The 27,333-nt window shown below is 35.5% G+C and overlaps 2 protein-coding genes across 6 annotated transcripts in view; one reads left to right on the top strand and one right to left on the bottom strand.

Moving 5' to 3' along the window:
* Window positions 1-25,871, bottom strand: part of LOC148947245 (dnaJ homolog subfamily A member 2-like) — a 46,390-nt gene extending 20,519 nt beyond the window's left edge. Inside the window, exons 1-4 of one of the 2 annotated variants that reach the window (XM_089096951.1) lie at window positions 25,814-25,871; window positions 12,550-12,631; window positions 3,445-3,719; window positions 556-636 (exon numbers count right to left, since the gene is read on the bottom strand). In XM_089096951.1, coding sequence (XP_088953077.1) covers window positions 556-636; window positions 3,445-3,719; window positions 12,550-12,618 — 425 coding nt within the window. In that variant the 5' untranslated portion in view covers window positions 12,619-12,631; window positions 25,814-25,871. The remainder of the gene's footprint in view (window positions 1-555; window positions 637-3,444; window positions 3,720-12,549; window positions 12,632-25,813) is intronic. The other variant, XM_089096952.1, reaches the window with a different exon arrangement.
* A 95-nt stretch (window positions 25,872-25,966) lies between these two features.
* LOC148947244 (uncharacterized) overlaps window positions 25,967-27,333 on the top strand; it is a 60,876-nt gene continuing 59,509 nt past the window's right edge. Inside the window, exon 1 of one of the 4 annotated variants that reach the window (XM_089096948.1) lies at window positions 25,967-26,055. Coding sequence is in view for 1 of the 4 variants with exons in the window: in XM_089096950.1 (XP_088953076.1) it covers window positions 26,053-26,055 (3 nt within the window). In the remaining 3 variants the exon portion in view is untranslated. Of the gene's footprint in view, window positions 26,056-26,097; window positions 26,209-27,333 lie in introns of those variants that run through there. The other 3 variants (XM_089096947.1, XM_089096950.1, XM_089096949.1) reach the window with 3 other exon arrangements.

The following is a 27,333-nucleotide window of genomic DNA, read 5'->3' as shown; positions in this document are numbered from 1 at the left end:
CCCCCCCCCCTCTCTTCAATACCCAGTGTTAATTTTAAAGCTGAAAATCAATAAAAGTAAACCAAGATGGGAGAAAGAAGTTCTCTGGCTAGTACTGGTTGGACTACCCATATGCTGTAGATGCCTAGCGAGGGGTAGCTGATTCTCTCCTCTCAGTGTTTCCATACAGTGCGTTTTAGAGGAAGTCGACCACAAAAATTAAGCGGCAAAAATCGAACCGAGTGGTAAGACAGTTTACCCTCGCAACCAAGTCACTAATTATGTGGAGTTTCAGAACTTTCTTTTCTTGTTTATTATCAATTGCTTTAAAACACATGTAAATATTAAAAAAAAAACTTAGCAGCAAAGGGAACAATATTTTGAAAGCACAGCTTTATTTTTTTATAACATATATTTTTTTTTTTAACTTGCATTAAAGGCATAAAACAGATACCGCTTTGTAACTAAATACCAGACTAGTCTTATCAAGAACAAAAATCGCCTTTAATGATATTAACGACATTGGGTTGTTCTAATAAAGAAGTATATTTAACTACAAAAGCGGTTTCTACTTACCCCGAGCAAGAAGAACATATGACACTTTTGTTTATTTGCAATTTGGATGTCTTGCCATTGTACAACCCTTCAAGTGATACCCTAAAACGAAATTAAATCACATAAGGCTTTGTGACTTGGTGACTAAAACCGAAAGTAAGTCATACAAAGCTTCATTATTGCGACTTGGTGAACTACACTGCTACTAAACAAATGATCATGGAAACGGTGGAGAGCCTGAGCAATCATTGCTCATGCAATAGAAAAGACTTACCAGTCAAAATCCTCAAAAGGAGAGGCATTTATTTTCGAGCGGGTACTTCAGAACTAAATAAAGTGCGGTTAAGAATAAACAGGCTTATGCTCCCTAATCAAATTTTAGTGCAGTGTTGCCACTTGCTTGGTCTAAAGTTGCGCCACCTAAAAGTGAAAATGCACAGTAAGCTCTATTTTTCTAGTGAAAATGCGCCGAATGAACGATTTCCCCCCATAAAAAATGAGCTGATTCGAAAAATTCAATACGCAACCGACTCAAAAAAGCGTCAAAATGGCACAATTGGGCCCCATTTGGCCTCTGTTTTAGTATGCTATTTTTCTGCTCTACAATGGTTTTAAAAATAAGAAGACAATTTTGATCTTCTTCTTGGAATTCTAAACCTTCCGGAGTCCACTTCAGTCTCCTTCTGGCTTCCAGACAATTTTCCACCTACAGGTGATCATTGGTCAGCAAAAAGCCTTGCTACCCTCTGTCAGATATAATGTCACAGGAAATTGAAGATATTTCTGTATAGTCGTCTTTCAGTGTTGGCTGGTAGGCTTGAGAGCAGCAACACGCTGATGTCAGGCTCGAGGTTTGTCTAACTCAAGATTTTCCTAATATTGACTACTTCTACATGGATGCATTGTCATTCAAAAACAAGTGCTTTAGCGATTCTGGAATAGAGTTGCAAAAGTTTGATATCATTCTTAAGTTGATATTCAACTCTATCCACCTCCCAAATAACATTTTTGAAATTTAGTGCACGTGGTTTTTTAGGTTGGAAATACGTTGAAAAAAAAACAATTTTCCCATTTTTTAAGCAAGTTTAGATCCTTCCCCAAGAAAAAGGTTAGGGAATATCATGAGTCTGGCATGGTGAATGGATAGATCTGACATTAATGAATCCAGTGATATAAGTGTTGTGTCCGTTTGGTACAATATACCAGCAGACTTGTCGTAAAATCATTTGTTTCAGAGAGAAAATACACATTAAGAGGAAAACCCATAATTTACAACAGTTTCAGAAACATCAATTTGCAACAATTGAAGCAATCTACTAAGTTTTCAGCAAAGCACTAATACCAAGTAAATTTTCACGGGCTGTGGGACTGTGGCTGCACCACTCTTATTCGTGGTAATTACTTTTCGCTTTAAGTTTGACTTTTTATTCATAGAAAATAATTATTTTTTTTAAAATCAGACTCTTCGTTTATTTAGGATAATTCCTATTCGTTTCATATTTGGCTTGCATGAGTCAATTTATAATCTTCTCGGTTTTAGTACTGCTCCTCTAACTTCTGTTGAAGAACTTTTCTTATCCTTTAAATTTCTTTATATATATTATTTCTATTTCTTTATGTTTTTTTAATCTTTGTTCTGTTCCACTGCTTTACTTAAATTCAACCCCTTTTTTCTCCCTCAATTTTTGTAAATAGAAAAGCAATGTGGTCTAAGAAATTACTTACCATTAAATATACCGTTATTATATTTATATAGTGTTATATATACCAGTTTATCAAGTCTCTAACAATATAAAGCTAAACAGAATTCACACCAGAAGAAAACGGCAACACGTCCAAAATAAAAACATATTCGCTGTAGCCTTTGAGCTAAATATATAACAACAGAGAAAACACTGTCCCTCCATCATAGGGAAAACAAGAAGTGAATGATGGATCATACAAAGTACTGAGACTATCATTTCAGAATCTGGATCCCACAGAATTTTACTTCTCATCGATATTTTGAAGAGATGTAGATAGGCTAGAGCTTTGCATATGGAAAATTACGCGCTAAAATTTTAGAATTCTAAGTTCTATACTAAAATAAGCTTAAAAAACTGAAGGATGCCATCAAGAATCTTATAAAGGAAGCCTCTGAGAGAATAGAAACTGCATTTGGTATTCAATTACCTTTTTAAATATTTTTTTTTCATTTCTGCAAAAAACGTAAGTAAATATAAAACTTCAGTTTAGCAATAAAATTTTTTCAGCGAAAAAGAACAGGACTAGCGAAATTTATTAGAATAACCTCAAGATAAGGAGAAAAAGGGCACAATCCCCCCCCCCCCAAAGAAATATTCCATAATGCTTCTTCATTTATTTTAATGAACACTAGTTTAATAAAAATGTATTTCAAGTTAAATTTTCTAAACAACAGCAATATTTTGTACGAAAAAAAAAAAAAAAAAGAAATAAAATCACTCTAAAAGCAGAAATGACTTTGGTATTATTGACCAAAAACACTGAAGATAATGAATTTTCTACCAAGCATGTGCACACAGGTTCAAGCCTTGAGCAGGGGGTGGGGTACCCAAAAACGATATTTTTACACCAGGTTTTCTAAGTGTTACTGACGGGAAAAGAGAATCTTAGTGGAAAGCTCCTCACAGTCCCTTTCCCCACGTATACAACGATATTTTACACCAGGTTTTCTAAGTGTTACTGATGGGGAAGAGGAATCTTAGTGGGGAGCTCCTCACAGTCCCTTTCCCCACGTATACAACAATATTTTTACACCCGGTTTTTTAAGTGTTACTGATGGGGAAGGGGAATCTTAGTGGGGAGCTCCTCACAGTCCCTTTCCCCACGTATACATATATTCAGTCTAGCATAGTAAAATAGAGGAATAGTTAGACACACTCAACATACTTTAATGGATGCACTGTATCTTCGCCTTTTTTTGGCCCACGTTTCCGTCCTCCGCCCATGAACATTCCTCCTCCAAAAAGAGATGAGAACAGATCACCACCAAATCCCGCCCCTTCATGGGCACCCTCTTGTATCCCTTGAATACCATACCGATCATAAACTTCGCGTTTATCTGGGTCTGATAAAACCTCATAAGCAAAGGATATTTCCTTAAATTTCTCGCCAGCATTTGGATTTTTATCAGGGTGAAACTCCTTTGCAAGTTTTCTATAGGCCTGCAATAAAGTCGAAAAATATTGAATTAGTTTGATACAAAAAACTATGCTGAAATAAGAAAAACACGTCGAAGAAAAAAAAGAAAAGACGTACAAGGTTATCCACTGACGATAAATATTTTGCCTGCAAAAACAACAATACTACTGCAGTGCAAGAGAAAAAAAAGAAGAAGAAAAAACAAAGAGAAGAAAAAACAAAAAGAGAAGAAAAAAGAAGAAGAAAGAGCAATAAGCTTAAGCTAAAAGAAGCATCTTAATAACAAAACAGTGTTTTAAAATTTGTGTCCCTTTGGTCTTTTTTTCATTCCACTTTAAGGGTTTTTTCCGCCATCCAACTAAAAATTGTTAGCTAACATTGTTAGAAGATTTCTCTAACAAACCGAATGCTTGTTGAAGGAAATTGTTGGGGAATTTAAAGCAAAATATTCAAAAATAAGCAAGATGGGTACTTTTTATGCTCACAAAATTGAGGACTGCTGCTATTTTTTTTTCCTTTACCCTATTATTTTATTATAAATATATTTTATGGTTATGTCATTGAAAAAAAAAATCAATTATTCTGTTGAAAAAATAGGAAAACAACAAGATTGTCACATAGTCATAGCAATTTGATATGATCAAAAATCTAACGATTTCACTTATGGAATCAAATTATATTTTTTACTAGGTTGATCCACTTCCTCCATTCATGGGATAATTTATGTAAATGCACTAAACAGTTAATTTAGGAAAGTTTAAGCACTGGCATTTTAACTTTCACCTAAATTCAATGTACTTTGCCAAATAATAAAATGTTTTGTGTCTTTGTTTCACTTGCTGGCATTAATAGTTATATATTTTTTTCTATAAGATATGAACACTTTGAAATATTCTATTAATTGAATTTCAAAGCTTTTGTATCAGTTGGGTATTATCAAGCTGAGATAAACTCACAGCAACACTATCGTGGTCAGAATTTTTCTTTGAATTTCCTGCCCAATATCATGTTTCTGCGAATTGTTAGCTAACTATTTCTGTTAGCTAACAATTCTGTTTCCGCCGTCCAAACAAATTTTTGTTAGCTAACATTGTTAGCTAACAATTGGATGGCGGAAAAACCCCTTTATTTACGTAGTTTTTTTTTAGTTTCAATATAAATGTTCTTCACATGTTTTTTGGTTCAAACTGAACCACAAACATCCTGTTAATATAGTAAAAGCAAAGCACTCGTCATCTGAGTCCATTTTAAAAAAATTAGGTCATTGACACGGGGGAGGGGGGAGGAGGATTATAACGACCGTTAGTGGGGAGTTTCCCTTCTACAATGTCCATGTATATTCATAGGAGTTGTAACCCCTTCACAGAAGTCATTTCTACCAGTTTTGGTTGCCTAAAGTATTATAAAAACGTCATGGAAATGTGACCTTATCTGTATACTGTCGGTAGAGATACAGGAGAGAATTCAATAAATACTTCACAGACATCTACTTCATATGCTTCAAATAATTCACAAGCTTCCATGATACCATCAATTATATCATCATTTGATAGCTGAGATTTTCCTTTATCCATCTACCAAATCCCAATTTTAAAATTTGCTTTGCTTCATATTAGATTAAAAAATATATTCAAAATAGAAAGCTTCCCTTTCTTTCTTTTTAAAGGAAACGATATTCAACAAATATTTAATGTGTGTTAACAAAACCTGTTAACCTATTTAAATAAATTCTTGCTGTATTAAAGAAAAAAACGTATATTAAATAAATTGTATTTCAATAAATTTCGATTTTCCGCTTCTGAAGTACAAGGTGACGTTAAAATCGATGGAAAACACAAATCATTCATAGATTTTGGATTTTTTTTTTAATCAACAAGTGTGACTTTGGTATGAGCTGGGCACTAATAAAACGTGTTTGCAAAATTTAATACAGTCACAGCTAGATACAGCACATGTCCCACACAATGCAGAAGCAGCCGTCGCGAATAACACCCCAGGCCTCCATCCATGGCAGACGTTACCTCTCTGTACTTGTTTTTCTGACAACATTCATCAGCTCAGACCCTTTGGTCCTTGTCAATACAGTCTCACGTTGCCTACTTCCATTCCGCAGCTGGGCCCCTATAAATAATGGACTCGGGATATTGGTCCTTTAAAAGTTTATTATGATATTACTTTACCAGTTTTTTTTTTCAGCCAATGTTCTTTGGGTTTTATACTTTATGTCTATCCTAAAAGTTCCAAAAATGTGTATGTTTCTAGCTTTATTTTGAATGTGTAGATTAGCGAAAGAACTTGCATTCCCCCCCCCTCCTTTCATTCACTATGGTCAGCAGCTGCGTTTCGTCTTCACACTTTTTTTTTTACTATGATATTGCATTTCGGTTGAATTTTTTAGTTTATATTTTTAAAATATGCTTTTAGTGTGATTAGTTAAACTTACTTCTAGGAAACACAAATATAATAGATTCTACAAACATACAATAGGATGTTCCTCAATCTTTTGTTACTACAATATTGCATTTACGTTTTTTTTTACATTTTTTTTCAGCCACGTTTCTATTTCGGTTAGTTCAGCCTTGTTTTAGTGCATACACATATAATAGATTGCTCTAATGTCTGGTAATAAGGTGACTCGGCACACCAAACCCTTCCACTGATTATGTCACTGCCTGAACAATTGGTGTTTTTGATGATAATAGCAATGTTCTAATTTTAAGGTTGAATATGTTGACTATAACTTCAAATCACTATTCAGTAAGGATGTTTTCCAATACTCAGAGGTTCCAGCTCAGCAGATCACTTATCCAAATACGCACCATCCAAAACAAAGAGAACACTTGTGCTCTCTTATTTTCCTGGAGCCATCCGAATAAAATGCAGACTCGAAAAAAGGCCATGAATTTTGCTGATGGTGCTAAGTCGGAGGAGGGTGCTGGTTGGGCAGTGGTGATACCTGATAGGTCAATTTCTATTTTCCCCATACATTTTTTCAATAAAGATAGCGATATACAAAGCAGTTTATTTTCTTAAATCAAATGGTCAAAACCCAGCAATAGACTTAACATGAACAAAAATTATTCCACATAAAAGGGCTGTCCCCTCCTCAATCCCTCGCTCTTTACGCTATAGTTTGACTTTTTGTCCTAATTGTTTAAGAACGACTCCTGAAACACAAGGGTTATTTGATTGGAATAAGAAGTTGTTTTAAACTACTAAAAAAATTAACGTAACGAGTGGAGGATTGAGGAGGAAGCGCCCCCTTATACACTGAATAATTTCTGTTTGTTTTAAGTTTCAATGTTGTTTCTTATTTCAGGTGAAAAAAAAACTTTTCTTCTTTATTATAAATTCAATACGCTATAAGGATTCAAAAGCTCTGATTTCTTTTAACTACTCAGCTTTTCTCAGCCTTCAAAGAACAGTGTTAAATAGACTATTTTTCTCAACCTGGACCGGCAAAAATGTTTAATTTTGACTTAGAATCCATTAAATATGATTGCCTTGAAAAACCAAAAACCGTTTGATTTGAAAAACCGTCAGAAATCAAAAAAAAAAAAAAATGACAATAACATTCTTCAACTAAAAGTAAGGAGTAACACTAAAACTTAAAACAAACGGAAATTATTCAGTATATGAGGTGTGCTACTCCCTCCTCAAAACCTCACTATTTATGCTAAAGTTAGACTTTTTGTAACAATTCTTTAAAAACCGACTGCTGAAACACAAGGGCCATTGAACTGGAATAAGAAATTCTTTTTGAAACATCATAGTTGGTAACAACTGGTTGAAAAGCAGGCTAGATCTTTAAAAGGGCGACATTACTTTCAATTTAAAATTGAATGAGCCACCTCCAAGGTTTATTCAACCATCTTTCCCTTAAATTCTTATATTTTAACAATAGGCAACTTGCACAGCTTATGATCCTTGTCCTGGTGGCCAGAAGGGAACAAAATGGCTATTTCGAAATTCTGATGTGATGAATTTGAGGGATAACAGGAGTGGGGGAGGCTTGTTGCCCTCCAACTGTCAATAGTTCAATTTTAAAGGTTCTATTTTATAGGCATTATACTATTTCTTGATACTGTTTTCCTAAGTTAGTCTTCTTTTTAAGTAATTAATCTAAAAAAAAATTTCCCACAAAACAAGTTTTTCAAAAAAAAAAAAAGAAAAAAAAAGAACTCCATTAAACCAAAATGAACAAAATAGAATCAAATAATCTACCGAGCATACAACTACCACAAATCAGTATCAATAAATAAATGAAACCCAAAACAAACAGAAATTAAAACAAATAAAAGAGTAAAAACTCTGAACGAGCAGAAACTAATATGAGTAGGGTTCAAAACCCCTATGTTTTCTAAAAGCCAAAACCTAATTTTTACTTTGCTGAAAAATATTCAAATGAATTTACTGAAAAATATGTGCATTGTCAGTTTAATATACATATGCTGACGTTATAAAAGTGAAAACATTTAAAAGAATTTTTTTCAGTAAAGTACAAATTACGTTCTGGCTTTTAGAAAACATAGGAGTTTGAACCCTACTCATATTAATTTCTGCTCAGTTTTGAATTTGACTCTTTTATTTATTTTAATTTCTTTTTGTTCTGGCTAGCTCAAAATCCCTAACCTATAAAGGTATGAAGGTGAAATTTTTAGAGAATATTTCTATTGTGCGGATGACAACCTGCCATCTGTATGCAGGTTGTCAAAAGGGTATAACAGAAATATCTTAGGAACAGTTTCGTTTATGGAAATAAAACTTATAACGCTTGTTGTAGGAGATGTTGAACTAACCAAAAGACAATATTGGCATCGTAATTCTACTGCTTCTACTCCTACAACTACTGCTACTACTATTACTGCTACTATAACTAAGACTATTAGTACGAAATGTACTGCTACTGCTACTACTACATTTACTGGTGCTACTAATACTACAACTAATAAACTTAAGGGTATTAAGGCGAAAATTTTGGGCAATATTGTAACTGTATTGAAATAAATCAAAACATATTGTGCTCATATAGATTATCAAGAGGACGTATCAGCAATGCTTCAGGACCGCTTAATGGTATTAAGTTAAAAATTTCATTGTGTGTTGAAGGGGATGTTAAAAAAAAGGTGCTATTTGCATACTGCTACTAATACTACTACAACTATTGCTACGCATATATTACTGAACCTTTCAACAATGGTGAAAGAATTGATGTCTCAAAACTTTGTTTGGATATTTTTTATGGGATATGATGGGCTTGGGGGAGGGAGGTGGGAGGTTTCTCTCAAGTCACTTTAACTCATAAAAAGGGCACTATAACTTCCAATTTAAAATCAAATGAGACCCATCTGAATTTAATACGACCACCCACTTCATAAAAACCTTATATGCCCACAGGGCATAACTTAAAGCCCTTACCCCGGGCTGTGCCAATCCTGGAAGCATTTTTGTAGGTTCTTTGGACTATTTTAAATAAAATTACCATTGCACAATTTCAATCAGATGCATTTGATAAAAAAAGGGATACTTGGGTGGGGGGGGGCTATTTGACCTCCATCCTATTGACTCTTAAAAGGAAACTAGAACTTCCAATTTCAACCAAATGACCCACCTCTAAAGTTAATACAATCAACCCTTTCATAAGAATCTTAACTGCCCCAGGGCTATAAATTATCACCTTCGCCCTCAGGCTCTGGCGGTTTGAAGCACCCGCAAAAGCTTTGTTTTACGATATTTGGACTATTTTGAAAAAAAATACTGTCTCAAAATATCTATTTGATATATTTCAGAAAAGCACGACGTGTTTGTGTGCGTGTGTGTGTGGGGGGGGGGGGGGTAGCTGCACTCTGATCACTTTGCTTCTTAAAAAGGGCACTAGAACTTATGCTTACGAATCTAATAAGTCCCCTCCAAACCCTATACGACCACCCTTTTTATAAGAACCCTATATGGCCCAAGGGAATAACTTACAACCCCTGACCTGAGGTCTATGGGGGGGGGGGGGTCATCATCAAAGACATAATTTCCAGAGCATTCAACTAGGTTGAAAAAAATGGCCATATCAAAATGTTGATTCAATGTGTTTGGGAAAATGGTGGGCGTGGGAGGGGTGCTAGTTGCCCTCCAATTACTCTCGACTATTAAAAAGGTTACTAGTCCTTTCAATTCCCAATTGAATAAGCCCTTTTTGAAGTTTCTACAACAATGCTTTCTATAAAAACCTTATATGCCCCCAGGGCATAACTTACAACCCTTGCCCTGAGGGGTGTGTGTGCGGGGGGGGGGGGTGTCCTCATTAAAGACAAAAATTATAAAACTTTAAACTATGTTGAGCAAAATGGCTATCTCAAAATTTTGATTAGAAGTGTTTGGGAAAATGGTGGACGTGTGAGGGGGGTTAGTTGCCCTCCAGTTACTTTTGACTATTAAAAAGGTCACTAGCACTTTCAATTTCCAATCGAATGAGACCTTTTGAAGTTTCTATGACTACGCTTTCTATAAAAACCTTAGATACCCCCAGGGCATAACTTACCTCAAAGACATAATTTCCAGAATTTTCCACTACATTGAACAGAATGACTATCTAAACATTTTAATTGGATGTGTTTGGGGAAATGGTGGGCGTGAGAGGGGGGTTAGTTGCCCTTCAATCGCTTTGGACTATTGAAAGAGGGCACTAGCCCTTTCAATTTCCAATCAAATGAGCCCTTTTCGAAGTTTCTATGAAAACGCCTTCAATAAAAACCTCACATGCCCCCAGGCAATAACTTACAACCCTTGCCCTGAGGGCTGTGGGGGGAGTGTCATCCTCAAAGACATAATTTCAAAACCTTTCAACTATGTTGAACAAAATGGCTATCTCAAAATTTTGATTGGATGTGTTAGGGAAAATGGTGGGCATGGGAGGGGTGTTAGTTGCCCTCCAATTACTCTCGACTGTTAAAAAGGTTACTAGTCCTTTCAATTTCCAATTGAATGAGCCCTTTTTGAAGTTTCTACAACAATGCTTCCTATAAAAACCTTATAAGCCCCCAGAGCATAACTTACAACCCTTTCCCTGAGGGGCGTGTGTGCGCGGGGGGGGGGGGGGGAGTTATCTCAAAGACATAATTTCTAAGACTTTTAACTATGTTGAACAAAATGGCGGACGTGAGAGGGGGGTTAGTTGCCCTCCAATCACTTTTGACTATTAAAAAGGGCACTAGCCCTTTCAATTTCCAATCGAATGAGACATTTTAATGTTTCTATGACTACGCTTTCAATAAAAACCTCACATGCCCCCAGACCATAACTTACAACCCTTGTCATGTGGGATGTGGGGGGAGTGTCATCCTCAAAGACATAATTTCCAGACCTTTCAACTATGTTAAACAAAATGGCTATCTCAAAATTTTGATTGGATGTGTTTGGGAAAATAGTGGGCGTAGGAGGGGGGTTAGTTGCCCTCCGATCACTCTCGACTATTAAAAAGGTTACTAGTCCTTTCAATTCCCAATTGAATGAACCCTTTTTGAAGTTTCTACAACAATGCTTTCTATAAAAACCTTATATGCCCCCACGGCATAACTTACAACCCTTACCCTGAGGGGTGTGTGTGTGCGGGGGGGGGGGGTCATCTCAAAGACATAATTTCTAAAACTTTCAACTATGTTGAACAAAATGGCGGACGTTAGAGGGGGGTTAGTTGCCCTCCAATCACTTTGGACTATTAAAAGAGGGCACTAGTCCTTTCAATTTCCAATCAAATGAGCCCTTGGGAAATGGTAGGTGTGAGAGGGGGGGTTAGTTACCCTCCAATCACTTTTGACTCTTACAAAGGACACTAGCCCTTTCAATTCCCAATTGAATGAGCTCTTTTTGAAGTTTCTATGACAGCAGTTTATATAAAAACTTATATGCTCCCCCCAGGGCATAACTTACAACCCTTGCCCTGAGGTTTTTTTCTGGGGGGGGGGGGGGTTGTTATCCTCAAAGCCATAATTTCTAAAACTTTCAACTATGTTGAACAAAATGGCTATCTCAAAATTTTGATTGGACATGTTTGGGGAAATGGTGGACATGAGAGGGGAGCTAGTTACCCTCCAATCACTTTCGACTATTAAAGAGGGCCCTAGCCCTTTGATTTTCCAATCGAATGAGCCCTTTTTGAAGTTTCTATGACACAAATTTCCATAAACACCTTATATGCCCCCAGGGCATAACTTACAACCCTTGCCCTGAAGGCTGTGGGGGGAGTGTCATCCTCAAAGACCTAATTTCCAGACTTTTCAACTACGTTGAACAAAATGGCTATCTCAAAAATTTTATTGTATGTGTTTGGGGAAATGGTGGGCGTGTAAGGGGTGTATGTTGCCCTCCAATCACTTTCGACTATTAAAAAGGGCACTAGCCCTCCCGATTTCCAATCGAATGAGCACTTTTCAAAGTTTCTATGACAACTCCTTCAATACGAAGTGCCCTGGTCTAAAGAAAAAAAGCAAAAAAAAGACATTATACCAACATTGTTCTTTACTTAGGCAGCGCTATTGTGCTGCCTACAATAGATTTACTTTTTCAAGTAGCTTAAATATCTAAGAAAAAAAGAAGCAGAGAGCGGCAACTCTAAAACTCTTAGCTACATTAAAAAATGTCAAAAACTCCCTTGGCAAAAGGGATTCCCCTGATCCCTTATTCTTTCAAAATCAGAAAAATAGATAAAGACGCAGATCAAATTCCGTTTTGGATTTTTTTTTTTTGTAAAATAAAAGGAATGGTTTAGTAGATTCACAATTCCATCCCCAGCAAAAAGTAGTCTTGAGTAACTCTTATGCAATGTCACTAAATACAAATAATTAAATAAATAAAACTGTGTACCTTTTTCAAATCATCATCTGAAACTGTTTTAGGAACACCTAAGATGTCATATAACTTCGTGTCTCCCATGATGAAATATCAACTACAATATAATAAAAAGAAAAAAAAATGATTATCAAAGAATGCAATGTAATGATAAGACTAAAATAAAAGAGACACAATCTTCAACCCTTAACAACCTAAGCACACATACATCATTGTTCAAAAGTTTTGTACAAAACAAATCTTGCAAATAGGATAGTTCATTGGATCTTTTTTAAATATAACTTTCTGCAAGACACTGATCAAATACACTATTTTCTTAGAAAAATATTCCTTTATAGATAATTTGTTTCGAAAGAAGTAATTAAATAATCTACTAAAATCAGGCATGCCCAATTGATTGGTTTAATCAGAATGCATGTATCCCCTTTTGTTCTCTGGATATTCTCAATTTTATAATCCACTCTAAACACATTATAGCCAAATTTTGACCAAAAAGCATCAAGCACACAAATCTTCCACAACCACAAAGATTATTACATAAACCCCACAATGATATGACCAGAAAGGAACAATTGGAGTTCAAGAGAGTTATGGAGGAATATTTTCCAATACAGTTTTTGCTTCTCCTGAAAATTTTGGAAAATGTCACTTAACACACATAACATCTGTGACCACACTGGCTATCATGACAAAACGAAAAAAAAAACTGTAAAGAGAGAAATGAGGATAATAACAGCCAGTGGAAAAAAACAACAACAAAAAACAAAGAGGACAATGCAAATATTTTGGTCCAGACCTCCACTTGACCATCTTCATTGCAGAATAATAAAACAATAACAATAAAATCCAAAGGGTGAAAACCAAACCTTAAAACAAACACTAAATTAAAAGACCCTCTCTAAGCAACAATGAAAGGTTAACTTAATAAAAAAATTGTATTACCAGTATGGTATTATCAGAGATTCTCTTAGGCTGCAAAATATGATTTTGTGGATGGATATAAAAACAATCAGAATTAATGAGTTCATTATAAATGGGGCTTAGATAGGTTTCTCCAGTGTCTCTATTGAGGGCCCTTGGTGAATGTGCTTTTTCATTTCAAATGCCTCCCTGAAAACTTGCACAAGACCTTTAATGGGAGCAATAATGGAGTTGTTATCAAATGAAATGGTGTGGGTTGTCACAGATGTGTTGAGCAAAGCCGGAATCAAATTCTCAGGCTGTTGGCATTGCCCCATAGCTTTGTTGATCAAGGACCTATGTCCTTACAATCTCTCCCCAATTGTTGTTGGGTACTTCCAACATAGAAGCAACTGCAAGACTGCAAGAACAGGGATCCCTATAAACACTGCTCCATAAATGGGGCTGGTTTTATCTTTGCTGCTGTTGAAAAAGCTGTGTATTTTATTAGAATATTTGACATTAAGGCTATGTTTTTTTTAGGATTATTCTCAGTTTGTCACTCGATTTGAGAATAAGGGTAAAACAGTGAACAGTTTCTCCCCAAAGTATCACCCACCAAAAAGTATGTGGGTCAAGACCTTTGGTGGGTGAAAAGTATAACCCACCAAAAGGGATGATATGTGTTGGGGGTTGGGGAGATGATGCATTGTTTTCTGTCTTTTTTCTATAATGGATTCCAGCAATTTTATGGGACATACATTGCAAAATAAAATGTCCTTAAGATAATTCAGTTCTGGGACTATATGAGCTTCTGAGCATACTCTTATTACACAATCAACTAAAGATGTAACTACTCGTCTTTTTATGATAGGATAGTGGTTGGAAGAGAAATGAAAATACCTATTGTTATGTGTGGGATTTCTATAAATTGACTATTCAAGGCTGAGAGACTTATTGAAGATTAAGATGCCTAGAAAAGGCAGTTTATGATTATCTTCTAGTTCTAGAGTGAACTGAAGGTTAGAATACATCATGTTAAGATGAGTCAAAAAGGAGTTAAGTGATATCTCTCCATGATCCCACACAGAAATAATTTCATCCACAAACCAACCCCAGAAATAGTGTTTCACAGGAAAAAGTTTTCAAAGCAGAGGTTTCAATAAACTCCATGTAAAAAGTGGCAAAAAAAGGTGAGAGGCTTGTACCCATTGGTAGACCCACAATTTGGGTGAAATATTGGTTGTTGTATCAGAAATATAAGGAAGAACTATTGCAAAGTCAGACAAGATGTATAATAGTTACTTTTATGTAATTATGTAAGATTGAAATGCCATTCAGTGTCTTATTTTTTTAATCAGTTACCCTTCCATCATTGCTTAGAGAGGGTCTTTTTCTTAGTGTTTGTTTTAAGGTTAAGTCTTAATATTATCCTTTGGATTTTTATTGGTATTGTTTTATTATTCTGCACTGAAGAGAGTCAAGTGGAGGTCTTGACTAAAATATTTGCATTTTCCTCTTTGTTTTTTTTCACTGGCTGTTATTATTCTCATTTCTCTCTTATTTGTGTTTTGTTTGTTTTGTCACTTAACACCTTTTCGTCTTTCCACAACTGAGCCAGCAAAGGACTTCTAAGCCAGCTACAGCTTGAGGCACCCAAGATGAGTGGGTCTTACACTGGAAGAAAAACTTTCAATCACCAAGGACAGTGAAATGAAATCTGATAGTTAGAATTGGTGTTGTGGGAGCTCATACAAAAAAAAAAAAAAAAAAAAAAAAAACTATTATACTGAATAAAAGTATGAAATAAGGATGAAAAGTATGAAATGTATGTATGAAAGTATGACAATGATACTATTTTCATTATCACTACTCTCATCAAGTGGTAACAGAAATTAGGTGTGACTTTTGGGTCCATGTAAGAATAGCATAAAAAAGGTGATTCAGCCCTAATTAGATATTCTCCATGCATTTTAGTAGTTCTTGATTTTGTTAATGTTGCTTCTCTGCTGTTTTTTCTATTTGAATGAAAGAGTGGTGTATGGCAAAATGCATAGAAAATATATAATTTGAGCTATATATTTGCAAATTAGGAGAGCTGGGGATAAAGTAAAGTTAGAAAATCATTGCACATAACATTTTGAGGTAAAACTCTAGTTTGCTATCTTGGAAAGTAGTTAAGTTAGATGAATGAAACTTTCAGGAACTATTCAGACCAAAAATGCACTCTGGGTATTACTGTCAAGCTTCTATATCTACCCTTTTCAAATTTTTAGGGCTTAAAAGACTGCATACATGACAAGTCTCTGAATTCTGAAAAAAAAATTGTCTTAATTTTGAGCTTTGAATCTATTCTTCATTGGCCCTAATTTTGAAAGTGCAATTCTTTTTACTTCAGTAGAATTTTAAGCCATACCAACAGTTTTTCCTAGACTTAACAAATAAATTCACTAATCTTTGAAACCTTATAAATTGGGATAGCCATGAGACTCAACAATTTTCTGATGCCTCATTTGGGCAGAAGAACTATTTTGCAAGGATTCCCTTTTATAATACAAAGACTGCAAAATGACATCAAAAGTCAGGGCCTTTAAATGGGGAAGGAGTGGAGGCAGACCCTTTAATAGATCTTTCCATGGGCTCATTAGTGCTCTGGTAGTTCACTTCATCTAACTTTTCAAAGATCAACAAAAGCCCCCAAGATTACTTTAGTTAATACTGTAAAAAAAACCAAAAAAATTGCAAAAAAAAAAAAAAAAAAAAAAAAACACAAAACCCATTTCTTAAAAAAAATTCAATTCTGTAGAATGTAAAAATTATTTCCAACTATACTTAGTATCAAAATAAAATATGCAGCTAGACAGATAATAGTATTTCTAAGAATCTTACACATATACCTAACTAGCTGAATATTTGATTGTCTATGTATGTTGCATACTAAATATCTACCTAGTTTAATAAGTGTTCCTACTGGATCAAGCTAAGGCCTTTGATAAATTGTCTCACTGCTACCTGATGATCAAGCTGTTGGTATATCAGATAGATAAGGATGTTGTCCAGTGGATACAAAGCTTCTTATCCAACAGAACCCAGATTGTTTCTGTATATGATGAAAGAGGTGACCTCATCTATTCCACACCAGTTCAAGTTAAGATTGGTGTCCCTCAAGGGACCAAACTAGGCCCAACATTGTTTAACCTTTACATAAATGATGCCCCTGAGGGGGTCAAGAATGGCTTGGTACTTATGCAGATGATTTGGTCCAGCAACCACTAAAGAAAATTGCTCTTCTCTGCAAGAAGATCTCTACAACCTCTGTCTTTGGGCAACAGCCTGGATGCTTGAGTTCAACTCACACAAATGCAAAGTCCTTCATCTTGGTCCATACAATCCCTGTCATAGTTATCACATGATTGACTCTGCAGGTCACAATATGCCCATTCAGAGTGCAGAGGAAGAATGTGATCTTGGGGTATTAATTGACAATAAGCTTAAGTTTCATAGTCACTGTCAGAACCAAGCAGCTAAGGCAAACAAGGTCCTTGGTTTGATCAAGTGTTCAGTAACAAGTTGCCAACCAAGAGTTATCAAGAAGCTTTACACAGTCCTTGTTTGTACCCATCTCGAGTTTGGTATGTCAGTTGCCAACCCCCACTTTAAGTGTGACATGGAGATACTTGAGAAAGTCCAGTGTAGAACAACCAATCTCCCTTTTTCCAAAGATCAAATATTTTATAAGCAACAACTAGAACAGCTTTACCTGCCTATCTAAACGTACCGTGGACAGAGAGAGAGGTGCTATCCTTGCATTTAAGCTGATGACCAGTGACACCGTCATGTCCATTTTTGATCATAGTGAATATACCAGAACATGAGGAAATCCCATAAAACTGTGTAAAAAATTTAGCAGAAAGTGCGAGAAGTTCAACTTCTTCACCAATTGTGTTGTCCCATTGTGGAATTCACTTAGCAAATCTACCATGTTGGCCAGATCAGTTGATAGCTTCAAGGTTAGTGTTGACTGTGATTGGAGTGGCAAGTCACTGACAATAAAGTGGGACAAACCAGCATCATGGAGTAGGATCCATTAGATGCCACCTGCCCCCTTTAACCCCCAAATATGCTTAGCCACCAATACATATAGTGAACCAAACAACAAAACCAAACTGTCCTGTAAATATGAAAATTGTGTTAATTGTCCTGTCATTATGAACTGTTGTCCTGTATATATGTAAATAGTGATAATCCAACTGTGACATGAAGATTATCAAGTCAATGTTACCTGGCAACATCTATAGGTTCTTCAACCTTAGTCGCTAGAAGATGTAATTTAAGGTAATAAGGATTGAACTTGGTTCACAGCACAAATATTCTAATTAGGTGGATAATGGCATATCATAGACTTTCTTAAATATATATCCATCTAGGCAGATAAGTAAATTCTCAAAGCCATTTGATAGTAGTATCCAACTATCCAGATATTTATTTCTCTTCTGTGTAGCATGAATATATAACTAGTATGATAATACTTTGTCCTAAATGATAATACTCTGTCCTAGCTCATCACAACAACACAGTGGTAACTCAAATAGGCTGCATATATAGGAGCCCCTCTGCCCCAGATCAGCTTGAAATGAAAAGAGCAATTACATGTATGTTTTTTTAGGCTACTGCAAGCTTCAAAGGAAATTTGCTGATAGCTGGTGACTTCAAATTCCCCACCCTTTACTGGAGAGAAGGCTTCCCATTTGACCCTTTCCAGCAGGATAGAAGCTCCTCTAACCCTTTCTGTAAGTGTCCTCATGATCTGATCCTACCTCAGATAACTGAAAAGCCAACCAGGCATTGCCTTTCTCACAAACCAACCCTCCTTGATTTGGTATTCCTTAGGAATAAAGAACAGCTACAAAGCACAAGTTACCACCCCCCTTTAGGCAAAAGTGACCACCTTGTCATTGAAGTCAATTTAGCCTAACACATAATACCAAACGATTATATCAAGAAGACATACACCAACTATGCAGCAATCAAAGAAGAGTTAAATGGTGTGGACTGGGGGTCTTTGCTCAAGGGGAGGTAGATCAACAGTGGATCAGATTCTAAGAAGAGCTTACAATACTCCAGAAAAATTACACATCTACCAAACTCATGCCAAAGACACTCCCACATATGGCCCCTCAAATACATAGAGAACAAAACCAAAAAAGCCAATACTGGAGCAAGTACTATAAAATGGGGAAAGATTATCACTATGAAAAGTTTGCAAAGGCTCAAAATAATCTTCAAAATCTCACTAAACAACTGTATTCAAACTTCAAGTCCAAGTTTGCCAACGATAGCAAGAGAAACCCCAAAAGGTTCTGGAACTACATATCCAGCAAAGATCATAGTAGACATTCAATAAAGAAACTGAAGAAACCTGATGGCATGGAAACTACTGACCTATGATAAATTGCTGAAATACTCAACAAGTAATTTGTATCAGTTTACCAATGAACCTGATGGTTGTCTCTCCAACAGTCCAGCATATGGTGTACTGAACCTTATGCCACCTATCATGATAACTCTGGGGTCTGTCATGAAGTGACTTGAAGGGCTAGACATTAATAAGTCAGCAAGGCCAGATAACATTCACCAAATTTTGTTCAGTGTAGTTGATTTCCAGATAGAAAATGTTTTTGAGGAGGACATTCCCCCACAACCCTCAGGGCAAGGGTTTTAAGTTATGCCCTGGGGGTATATAAGGTTTTTATAGAAGGCATTGTTGTAGAAACTTCAAAAAAGTCTCATTCGATTGGAAATTCAAAGGGCTAGTGCCCTTTTTAATAGTCAAAAGTGATTGGAGGGAAACTAGCCCCCCCATGCCCATCATTCCTCCAAACACATCCAATCAAAATTTTGAGGTAGCTATTTTGTTCAGCATAATTGATTTCCAGATAGAAAATACGTTTTTGAGGAGGACACTCCCACACAACCCCCAGGGCAAGGGTTTTAAGTTATGCCCTGGGGGCATATAAGGTTTTTATAGAAGGCATTGTTGTAGAAACCTGAAAAAGGGCTCATTTGATTTGAAATTCAAAGGGCTAGTGCCCTTTTGAATAGTCAAAAGTGATTGAAGGGCAACTAGCCCCCCCATGCCCATCATTCCCCCAAATACATCCAATCAAAATTTTGAGATAGCCATTTTGTTCAGCATAATTGTTTTCCAGATAGAAAATATGTTTTTGAGGAGGACCCTCCCCCAGAACCCTCAAGGCAAGGGTTTTAAGTTATACCCTGGGGGCATATAAGGTTTTTTTATAGAAGGCATTGTCACAGAAACTTCAAAAAGGCACATTTGATTGGAAATTCAAAGGGCTAGTGCCCTTTTTAATAGTTGAAAGTGATTTGAGGGCAACTAACCCCCCTCTCATACCCATCTTTTCCCCAAACACATCAAATAGCTATTTTGTTAGAAATAGTTCAAAGATCATATAACAAAAATTCTGGTGTTAACACAACCAACCAGGGCCCCGGGGCGGGCGTTGAAAGTTATGCCCTGGGTGTAAATATAGGTCTTATATAAAGGATGCTCTTATAAACCTCAATGTAAGCTAAATTGATTGGAAACCGGAAGTTCTAGCTCCCTTTTTAAGATTCAAGAGAAATTACTGGGTCTATAGGCCCCCCCCCCCCACTCCATGCCCTTTTTCCTCAAACCCATCCGATAAGAACTTTGAGATAGATACTTTTTTTTAATAGTTCAAAGACCATATAACAAAAACTCAGGGGTTAACACAGCCCCCTAGGGCCCAAGGGAAGGTGTTGTAAGTTATGCCCTGGGGGAATATATGGTTCTTATTGAAGGGAAGCTTGTAAAAAATTCTGAGATGGCTCATTTGATTGGAAATTGAAATTTCTAGTTAAGTTTTTTAGAGTCAAAAGAGTAGCAATTTTGTTAAAAATAGTTAAAAGATCATATAACAAAAACTCCTTTATGTATGGTAATTTTGTTAAAAATAGTTCAAAGGTCAGATAAGAAAAACTCCTGTGTTGACACCCCCCCCCAGGGCCAGGGTCGGTGTTGTAAGTATTGCTCTGGGGGCATATATGGTTCTTATGGAATGTATGCTTGTATAAACCTCCAAGAGAGTTAATTTGAATAGAAATTAAAAGTTGTAGTTCATTTTCTCAGAGTGAAAAAAGATTAGAGGGCAACTAGCCCCTCCTACCCTTCATGCCTTTGGGTGTATTGGATGGATAAACCCATCCAATAAAAATTTCATTTGACCATTTTGTTAAAATTAGTTCAACCATCAGAAATTAAAACTTCAGGGTCAACACAACCCCCCAGGGCCCAGGGACAGGCATTGTAAGTTATACTCTGGGGATATATATGGTTCTTATAGAAGGGATACTTGTATAAACTTCAGAGGGCTCATTTGATTGAAAATAGAAAGTTCTAGTTCACTTTTAAAGAGTCAAAAGAGACGAAAGGTTAATCTGGTCCCCCCCCCATGCCCTTTTTCCCCAAACCCATCTGATAAAAATTTTGATATAGCCATTTTGTTAAAAATAGTTCAAACATCAGATAATAAAAAGTCCAAGGTTGACACAAACCCATTTTTTCACCTTGATATTGTTACTTTGGTATCAGTTTTGATACTTTGATGAATACTTGATTTTAAAAAAAAGTTTGATTTTGAAATAAGGAATTTTTAAAAACTTGAAATTTTTTGCAATCAAAAACAAACAAAACTTATTTAAAAAAAACTTTCTGAAAAATAAGTTTTTCAAAGTAAAGTAAAAGCCATTTTAAACTTAAGCTCAGTAGATACAAATACCTTTTAAAATTGAAACTCAAAAACAACAAGGAATTACTATTAAAGAATAAATGAAACCCAAAACAAACAGAAATTAAATAAACTATCATAGTAAAAACATACAACAAGTAGTAATATAAATGAATAAATAGATCTTAAAGCAAGTAATGCTTGGATTGAATATGAAAATTCAGCTAAAAAAAAAGAAAAAAGTTTCCTATTGAAGCATAAATGAAACTTAAAACAAACAGAAATTAAATAAACAATCAATGCAAACAAAAATGCAATAGATATTAATGTAAATTAATAAATAAATCTTAAAACAAGTGAAACTTAAATTGAATATTCAAATCAAGCTTGAAACAAACACAAATCACCACAAACAAGAGTTTGGGTATGACCTCCTTCTTTCACTGTAAAAGTCTAAAACCTACTGCATCATTGGTGCTTTACTGAAAACTATATGCATCTTGAACAATCTTGGAAAGTATTAACAACATGAAATTTAATATTTGATGCATAATGATATTAGATGTTGAAAGATCCCTTAGTTCGAGGATTTATTTCACAGTAATTTTATTTTTATTTTCAATTCTTTAAGAACTGGAAAAGGAAATATTTGTAATATAATCTGTTTTCAGTTAAGCACCAAAGACACAGTATCTAAGCACTAGTTTGTAGGGAAACTGTATTTGTCTCTAACAACTTTAAAAAGACCTACCTTAAATTACCTTAAATCGCACTAGCCAGCGATAAGGACGAATCCTGTAGACGCCGGTCAATGATGATGGTGGCTCAGCTCATCGGGCACATCCCAAACTGTGCGCCATGGCTTGCTGCACCAATCTCTGTCAACAGCTGACTTGAAGGCTTCAGTATTATGGGACATGACTGCATTCTGGCTAAGGGAATTCCATAATCCAACCACACGGTTGGAGAAAAATTTGTTTCACAGCCTGGTATTAGCGCATTTCCGGTAGAGCTTTAGGGGGTGCCCTCTTGTTCTTGACGAACTATCTAACTGGAATAAGTCAGGGATGATATCGTGGTTGCAGATCAATTTGAATGTCATCAATACATCTCCTCGCTTACGTCGGTATGTGAGAGATGGTATTTTGAGCCTCTGGAGTCTGGTAGAATATGGCAAATTTTGAAAACCCCTTATGCATTACGTTGCTCTCCGCTGCACCGATTCCAGAATTGATTGGTCAAGCTTGTTAACTGGCGTGGCAATGGACATCCCAAATTCTAATTTTGGTCAGATCAGGCCCTTTAGGAGCTTAGTAATCACTGCTGGAGTTCTACTGCAGAATGTTCTCTTTATTATACCAAGAGTTTGGTTGGCTTTGGCTACTGCAAACTGCATGTGTAAGTTGAATTTGAGCTTGTTATCAACCAAGACTCCCAGATCTTTTTCGCAGTGACTGGTTGTAAGTGGCTGTTTAAAACCACAATTGGATTCCATAAAATACTGGCTGAGAGGGTTGTTTGCTCCAAAGTGTATGACCTTGCATTTCTGGATATTAAATTCTAGTTACCAGGCTTTTGTCCATATTGAGAGTGCATTAAGATCTGTTTGGATGTTTTTGGTACTTTGGGGGTCACAAATCGGACCTATTATTTTGGAATCATCAGCATATAAGCAAATCTTATTCTTTATGATTGAAGATGCATCATTAATGTAGATGTTGAAGAGAGTTGGGCCCAAAACTGTGCCTTGGGGTACTCCGCTTTCTACATCTGCTGATTCTGAGAAGAAAATTGATCCACCATCCCCAAATACTCTTACCACCTGCTTCCTGTTGGTAAGAAATTGCATCGTCCAATTTATGACTTCATTGTGGAGGCCTATTGCGTGGAGTTTAGAATTTAGCCTCCTATGACATACTTTATCAAACGCTTTCGCTAAGTCTAATAATATCATATCAACTGGGGATCCTGTGTCCATAAGTTCTGTGACATGCTCGTAAGGATCAATGAGGTTAGTATCAACTTATCGACTGGGGCGGAAACCATGCTGGCTAGGAGATAGTAGCTTGTTCGCATTTAGGTGTTCAATAATGGCTGAATTAACTATACCTTCAAGAAGTTTTCCCACTCCCGAGGTGAGACTAATTGGTCAATAGTTGCTGGCTTCATCTCTGCTGCTTCCTTTATGAACAGGTGTAATGTAAGCTTCCTTCCAGTCTTGTGGAATAGATTTAGTATTTAGGGACTTTTGGAATAGTAGGGTGAGAGGATGTGATAGTACTGCATACGTCTCCTTTAAGAGCCAAGGGGGCACTCCGTCAGGTCCTGTTGATTTATTTGGGTTAATCTTCTTTAGTCTCTACATCTACTTTAGTAATATTAATGGGCGGCATACTTTTTTGAATTTTGTACTGTAGGGGTCTGGAAGTGGGGCATTATCTGCAACTGTGAATACTGAAATGAACTGCTTATTTAATGCATTAGCTATCTTCCTTGGGTTGCAGATTTTAGATCCATCTTGTACAAGTTGAGTGACAGAATGCCTTCCAGGCTTACCTGATGACACATACCTCCAAAATTTCTTAGGGTTAGTTTTAGTAAGACCTTAGTTAGTTTTTAGTTAGTTAGGGTTAGTAAGACCTAATAAATTAAACTGAATAATCGATGTATAATGATATTAATTGCTGAAAGCTCATCAGTTCAAAATGTCACTATAATTTTAATGTTTATTTTCAATATTAAGTACAAAAGAAAATATTTGTTATAAAATTGGTAAACTAGCAAATCCTAGTTCAGATAGGTTTAAGTTTAAACTTGTTTGGCAATGGGTTAGAGTTACAGCTCTTCTGAGGGCAATATGTTAATAAAACAAAAGTAGAATGATTAGATTGCTTAGGCTAGCCTATTATACCCTCCTTTGCAGCATATAATAGTAATTTATTAACACACACAAGGACAATACATTTTACTCACTACCGACCCAAGAACCTGGGGTCAGGTTGTCCTAAGGGTAGGCATATATCAAAATTTCATATTCACAACAGAAATATACAACCTAGGCCTAAAAAAAATAAAATAAAAGAAAAATCATTCCCCTTCGCACGCAGTTCCTACCACCAATCACAAAATCACCATACTTGTCCTCCAGGTACATAAAAAAAAAATTTTAAAAAAAAAATAAAATAAAACAAAAAAAAAAAAATTTAAAAATCATAGCTTAATAATTGTTGGTAAATTTCTAAGTGGTGCAATAATTTAGCCAGGATGAAAGAGAAAGCATTATTTGATGCTTTTTTTTTGTTCTTTCATAATTCAATAATCATTTCTGGGGCTAATTGCATCTTGAGCCCTTAAAGGGACCCCAAAGGTTTTTCATTTTTGTAACCACACAAAGAAGCTATAACCTAAAATAACCTGCAAAATACTTGATTTTCAATTCAAACTGTTTTCTTACAATTTTAATTTTTCAAAAGCCATCAACAAAAATAGTGCTGAATTTTCTGATTCAAAACTTTGTCTTCAACAATTTAGGGTATATTCTAATTAAGGGTATATATTTGCACATTGGGAGAGGGGGGGATGGAGCATAAAATTCATGGTAAATGTGCTGTGGGCCATATAATTTAGCTAGGACGAAAGTGAAAACATCATTTGATGCTTTTTTATGCTCTTTCATTATTCACGTAGAACACCTTTGAGGCCCCTTTAAAGGCGCAAGATGCAATTAGCCCCAGAAGTAATTATTGAATTATGAAAGAGCCCAAAAAAGGCATCAAATAATGCTTTCACTTTCATCCTGGCTAAATTAGGCCTATTGCACCACTTAGAAATTTACCCACAATTATTAAGCTATGCTGAAAAGGAGGGTAGCAATCTAATGGTTCTACCTTTGTTTTATTAATATATTGCCCTCAGAAGAGCTGTAACTCTAACCCATTGCTAAACAAGTTTAAACTTAAACATAGGCTATCTGAACTAGGATTTGCTAGGCTAAATGCTTTTTGAAGAGGAAGTGTCAATGATTGTTTTGGGTAGGCCTACTGGTCTGACTAACCATATTTTAACAGTAAGTAGTACAAAACATATGGTTCAAAACCACTTTCTAGGGCTAGGCTATTTAATTTAAAGTAAATTCCTAGGGCTACAATGAGAGAAAGGTTGAGATGGCTAGACAACATTCTTCATATGAAATATTGTCAGATCATCCTTCTTGGCCAACCATCTAGGGCCAAACAAAATAAAATGATCCCCTAATGGGCTGGGATAGCCTAGTGTAATAAGGAAAGAATTAAGAAAAATTACAGTACCAAGCCTCCTGAGGAATGAGTAGCAGTATACAAACCAGTATGATAGATCTAGCTTAGTAAACGTGTAGCTGTCAACATAGACTAGCCTATGTCCTTTGACAATTAGCCTATAAAATAGGCAATTGCCTGTCAACAAAACTGACCTTTGCAGCATAGCAATTCATATTTACAAGTAAACATAATGATAACTATCCATATTCAAAGCAATGAAGAAACAGGTGATTTAAACAAATGGAAAAACTCGCTATATGTACTAACAAAACCCCCAACATTCCCAGAAAGGAACCCTAGGCCTATTACCTTCCGACAGATCAAGTGGAGTATGATATTAAGAATCTTCCTTTCTTTCTAAAATTTCGACAACTTTTGTTACAACTTCTTAAGTTATGTCCTACCATCTATTTTTGCAAAGAATAGACGGTCGTAAAAAACACAATAATCTATAGGCACAGAAATTTTTAAAAAAAGTGGATATCCATAAGAAATTTATTAAACATTAATAGGCATATATTTTGGTCATTCATAATTGTTATCTGAATATGGTAGGGTTTGCGCATTTATTAACCGAAAAAACGTTGAACCTGCCCTCTTGTATAGTATTTCCATTATATTCCTGCTAAGTTCCACTAAATTACTTCAATGGAACTGGACCTAGGTGTTAGGGTACTTTAGGATTCATTGAAGGCTTTAAATTTGTAAGTAAAATGATTGGGTAAGGTTTAGTATATGTTCCTCCTTTAACTGATGTCAGTAAAATCCTAGTTTAGCTACTTTTCACTATTTTGGAAAGGGGTAGGTTAGGAAAATGAAACTTTATAAATCTAGGGCCAAACATGCTCTAGGAAGGTAGTGCCAAGCATCTGTGTTAACACTTTTCTGATTTCTAAGTCTTAGAAATTTGCCAACATGACAGGTCTCTTTATTGTATCTTCTTTTACTAAAAGTAATTTTACCAAAACAACAATTTTACAAAAATTATGACAAAACAACATTTTATATCATTTATCAGTTATTAGTCTCCTTGGTAAATATTTACCAAATCATATTATTGAGTTACAACTAAAGTGAATATACCACTTGATGCCTTTTCATGCTCTTTACAAATATAATAATTTTAATGAATTTTAGTCCCCACCCCTATATATAGGCTACAAATTCAGGGTATATATTTGCACATTAGGGGGGGTGGAAAGTTTAAATTTACCTCTCATTTACCTCAGAAATAAAATTACCCCCACCCCCCTAATATACAAATATATACCCTGAATTGGTATATATAGGGGAGGGGGCTAAAATTCATTTCCAACAAAAATGATTATAATATTTGTAAAAAGCATAAAAAAAGGCACCAAATGGTATATTTACTTTAGTTGTAACTCAATAATATGATTTGGTAAATATTTACTGTTTCCTTTTCTCTGGCTGTTAAATATTTTGCTGTTCATGTTATTGATTTACAAATAAAGTGAACATACTCAATGCCTTTTTTATGCTTTTTCCAAATATAATAATCATTTTTGCCACAAATTTACCCCCACCCTTATATATACCCATTCAGTGTATTTATTTGCACATTAGGGTGTGTGTTTATGTAAAATCTAAAGTTACATTTCATTTGCATCAGAAATAAATGTTACCCCTCTAATGTGCAAACATATTCTCTGAATTGGTATATATTAGGGTGGCGGTAAAATTCATTTGCAGCAAAGTGACTATTATATTTGAAAAGACCATAAAAAAAGGCATTGAGTAGTATTTTCAATTTATTCATAAGTCAATGTATAAACAGCAAAATATTTACCCTCTGTTCTGAAATGCAA

Source organism: Artemia sp. Qi Xiang Cuo, chromosome 11 (genome assembly GCF_049724085.1).
Source record: "Artemia sp. Qi Xiang Cuo chromosome 11, ASM4972408v1, whole genome shotgun sequence".
Classification (NCBI taxonomy): domain Eukaryota; kingdom Metazoa; phylum Arthropoda; class Branchiopoda; order Anostraca; family Artemiidae; genus Artemia; species Artemia sp. Qi Xiang Cuo.
This window is presented reverse-complemented; position numbering and strand designations above follow the sequence as displayed.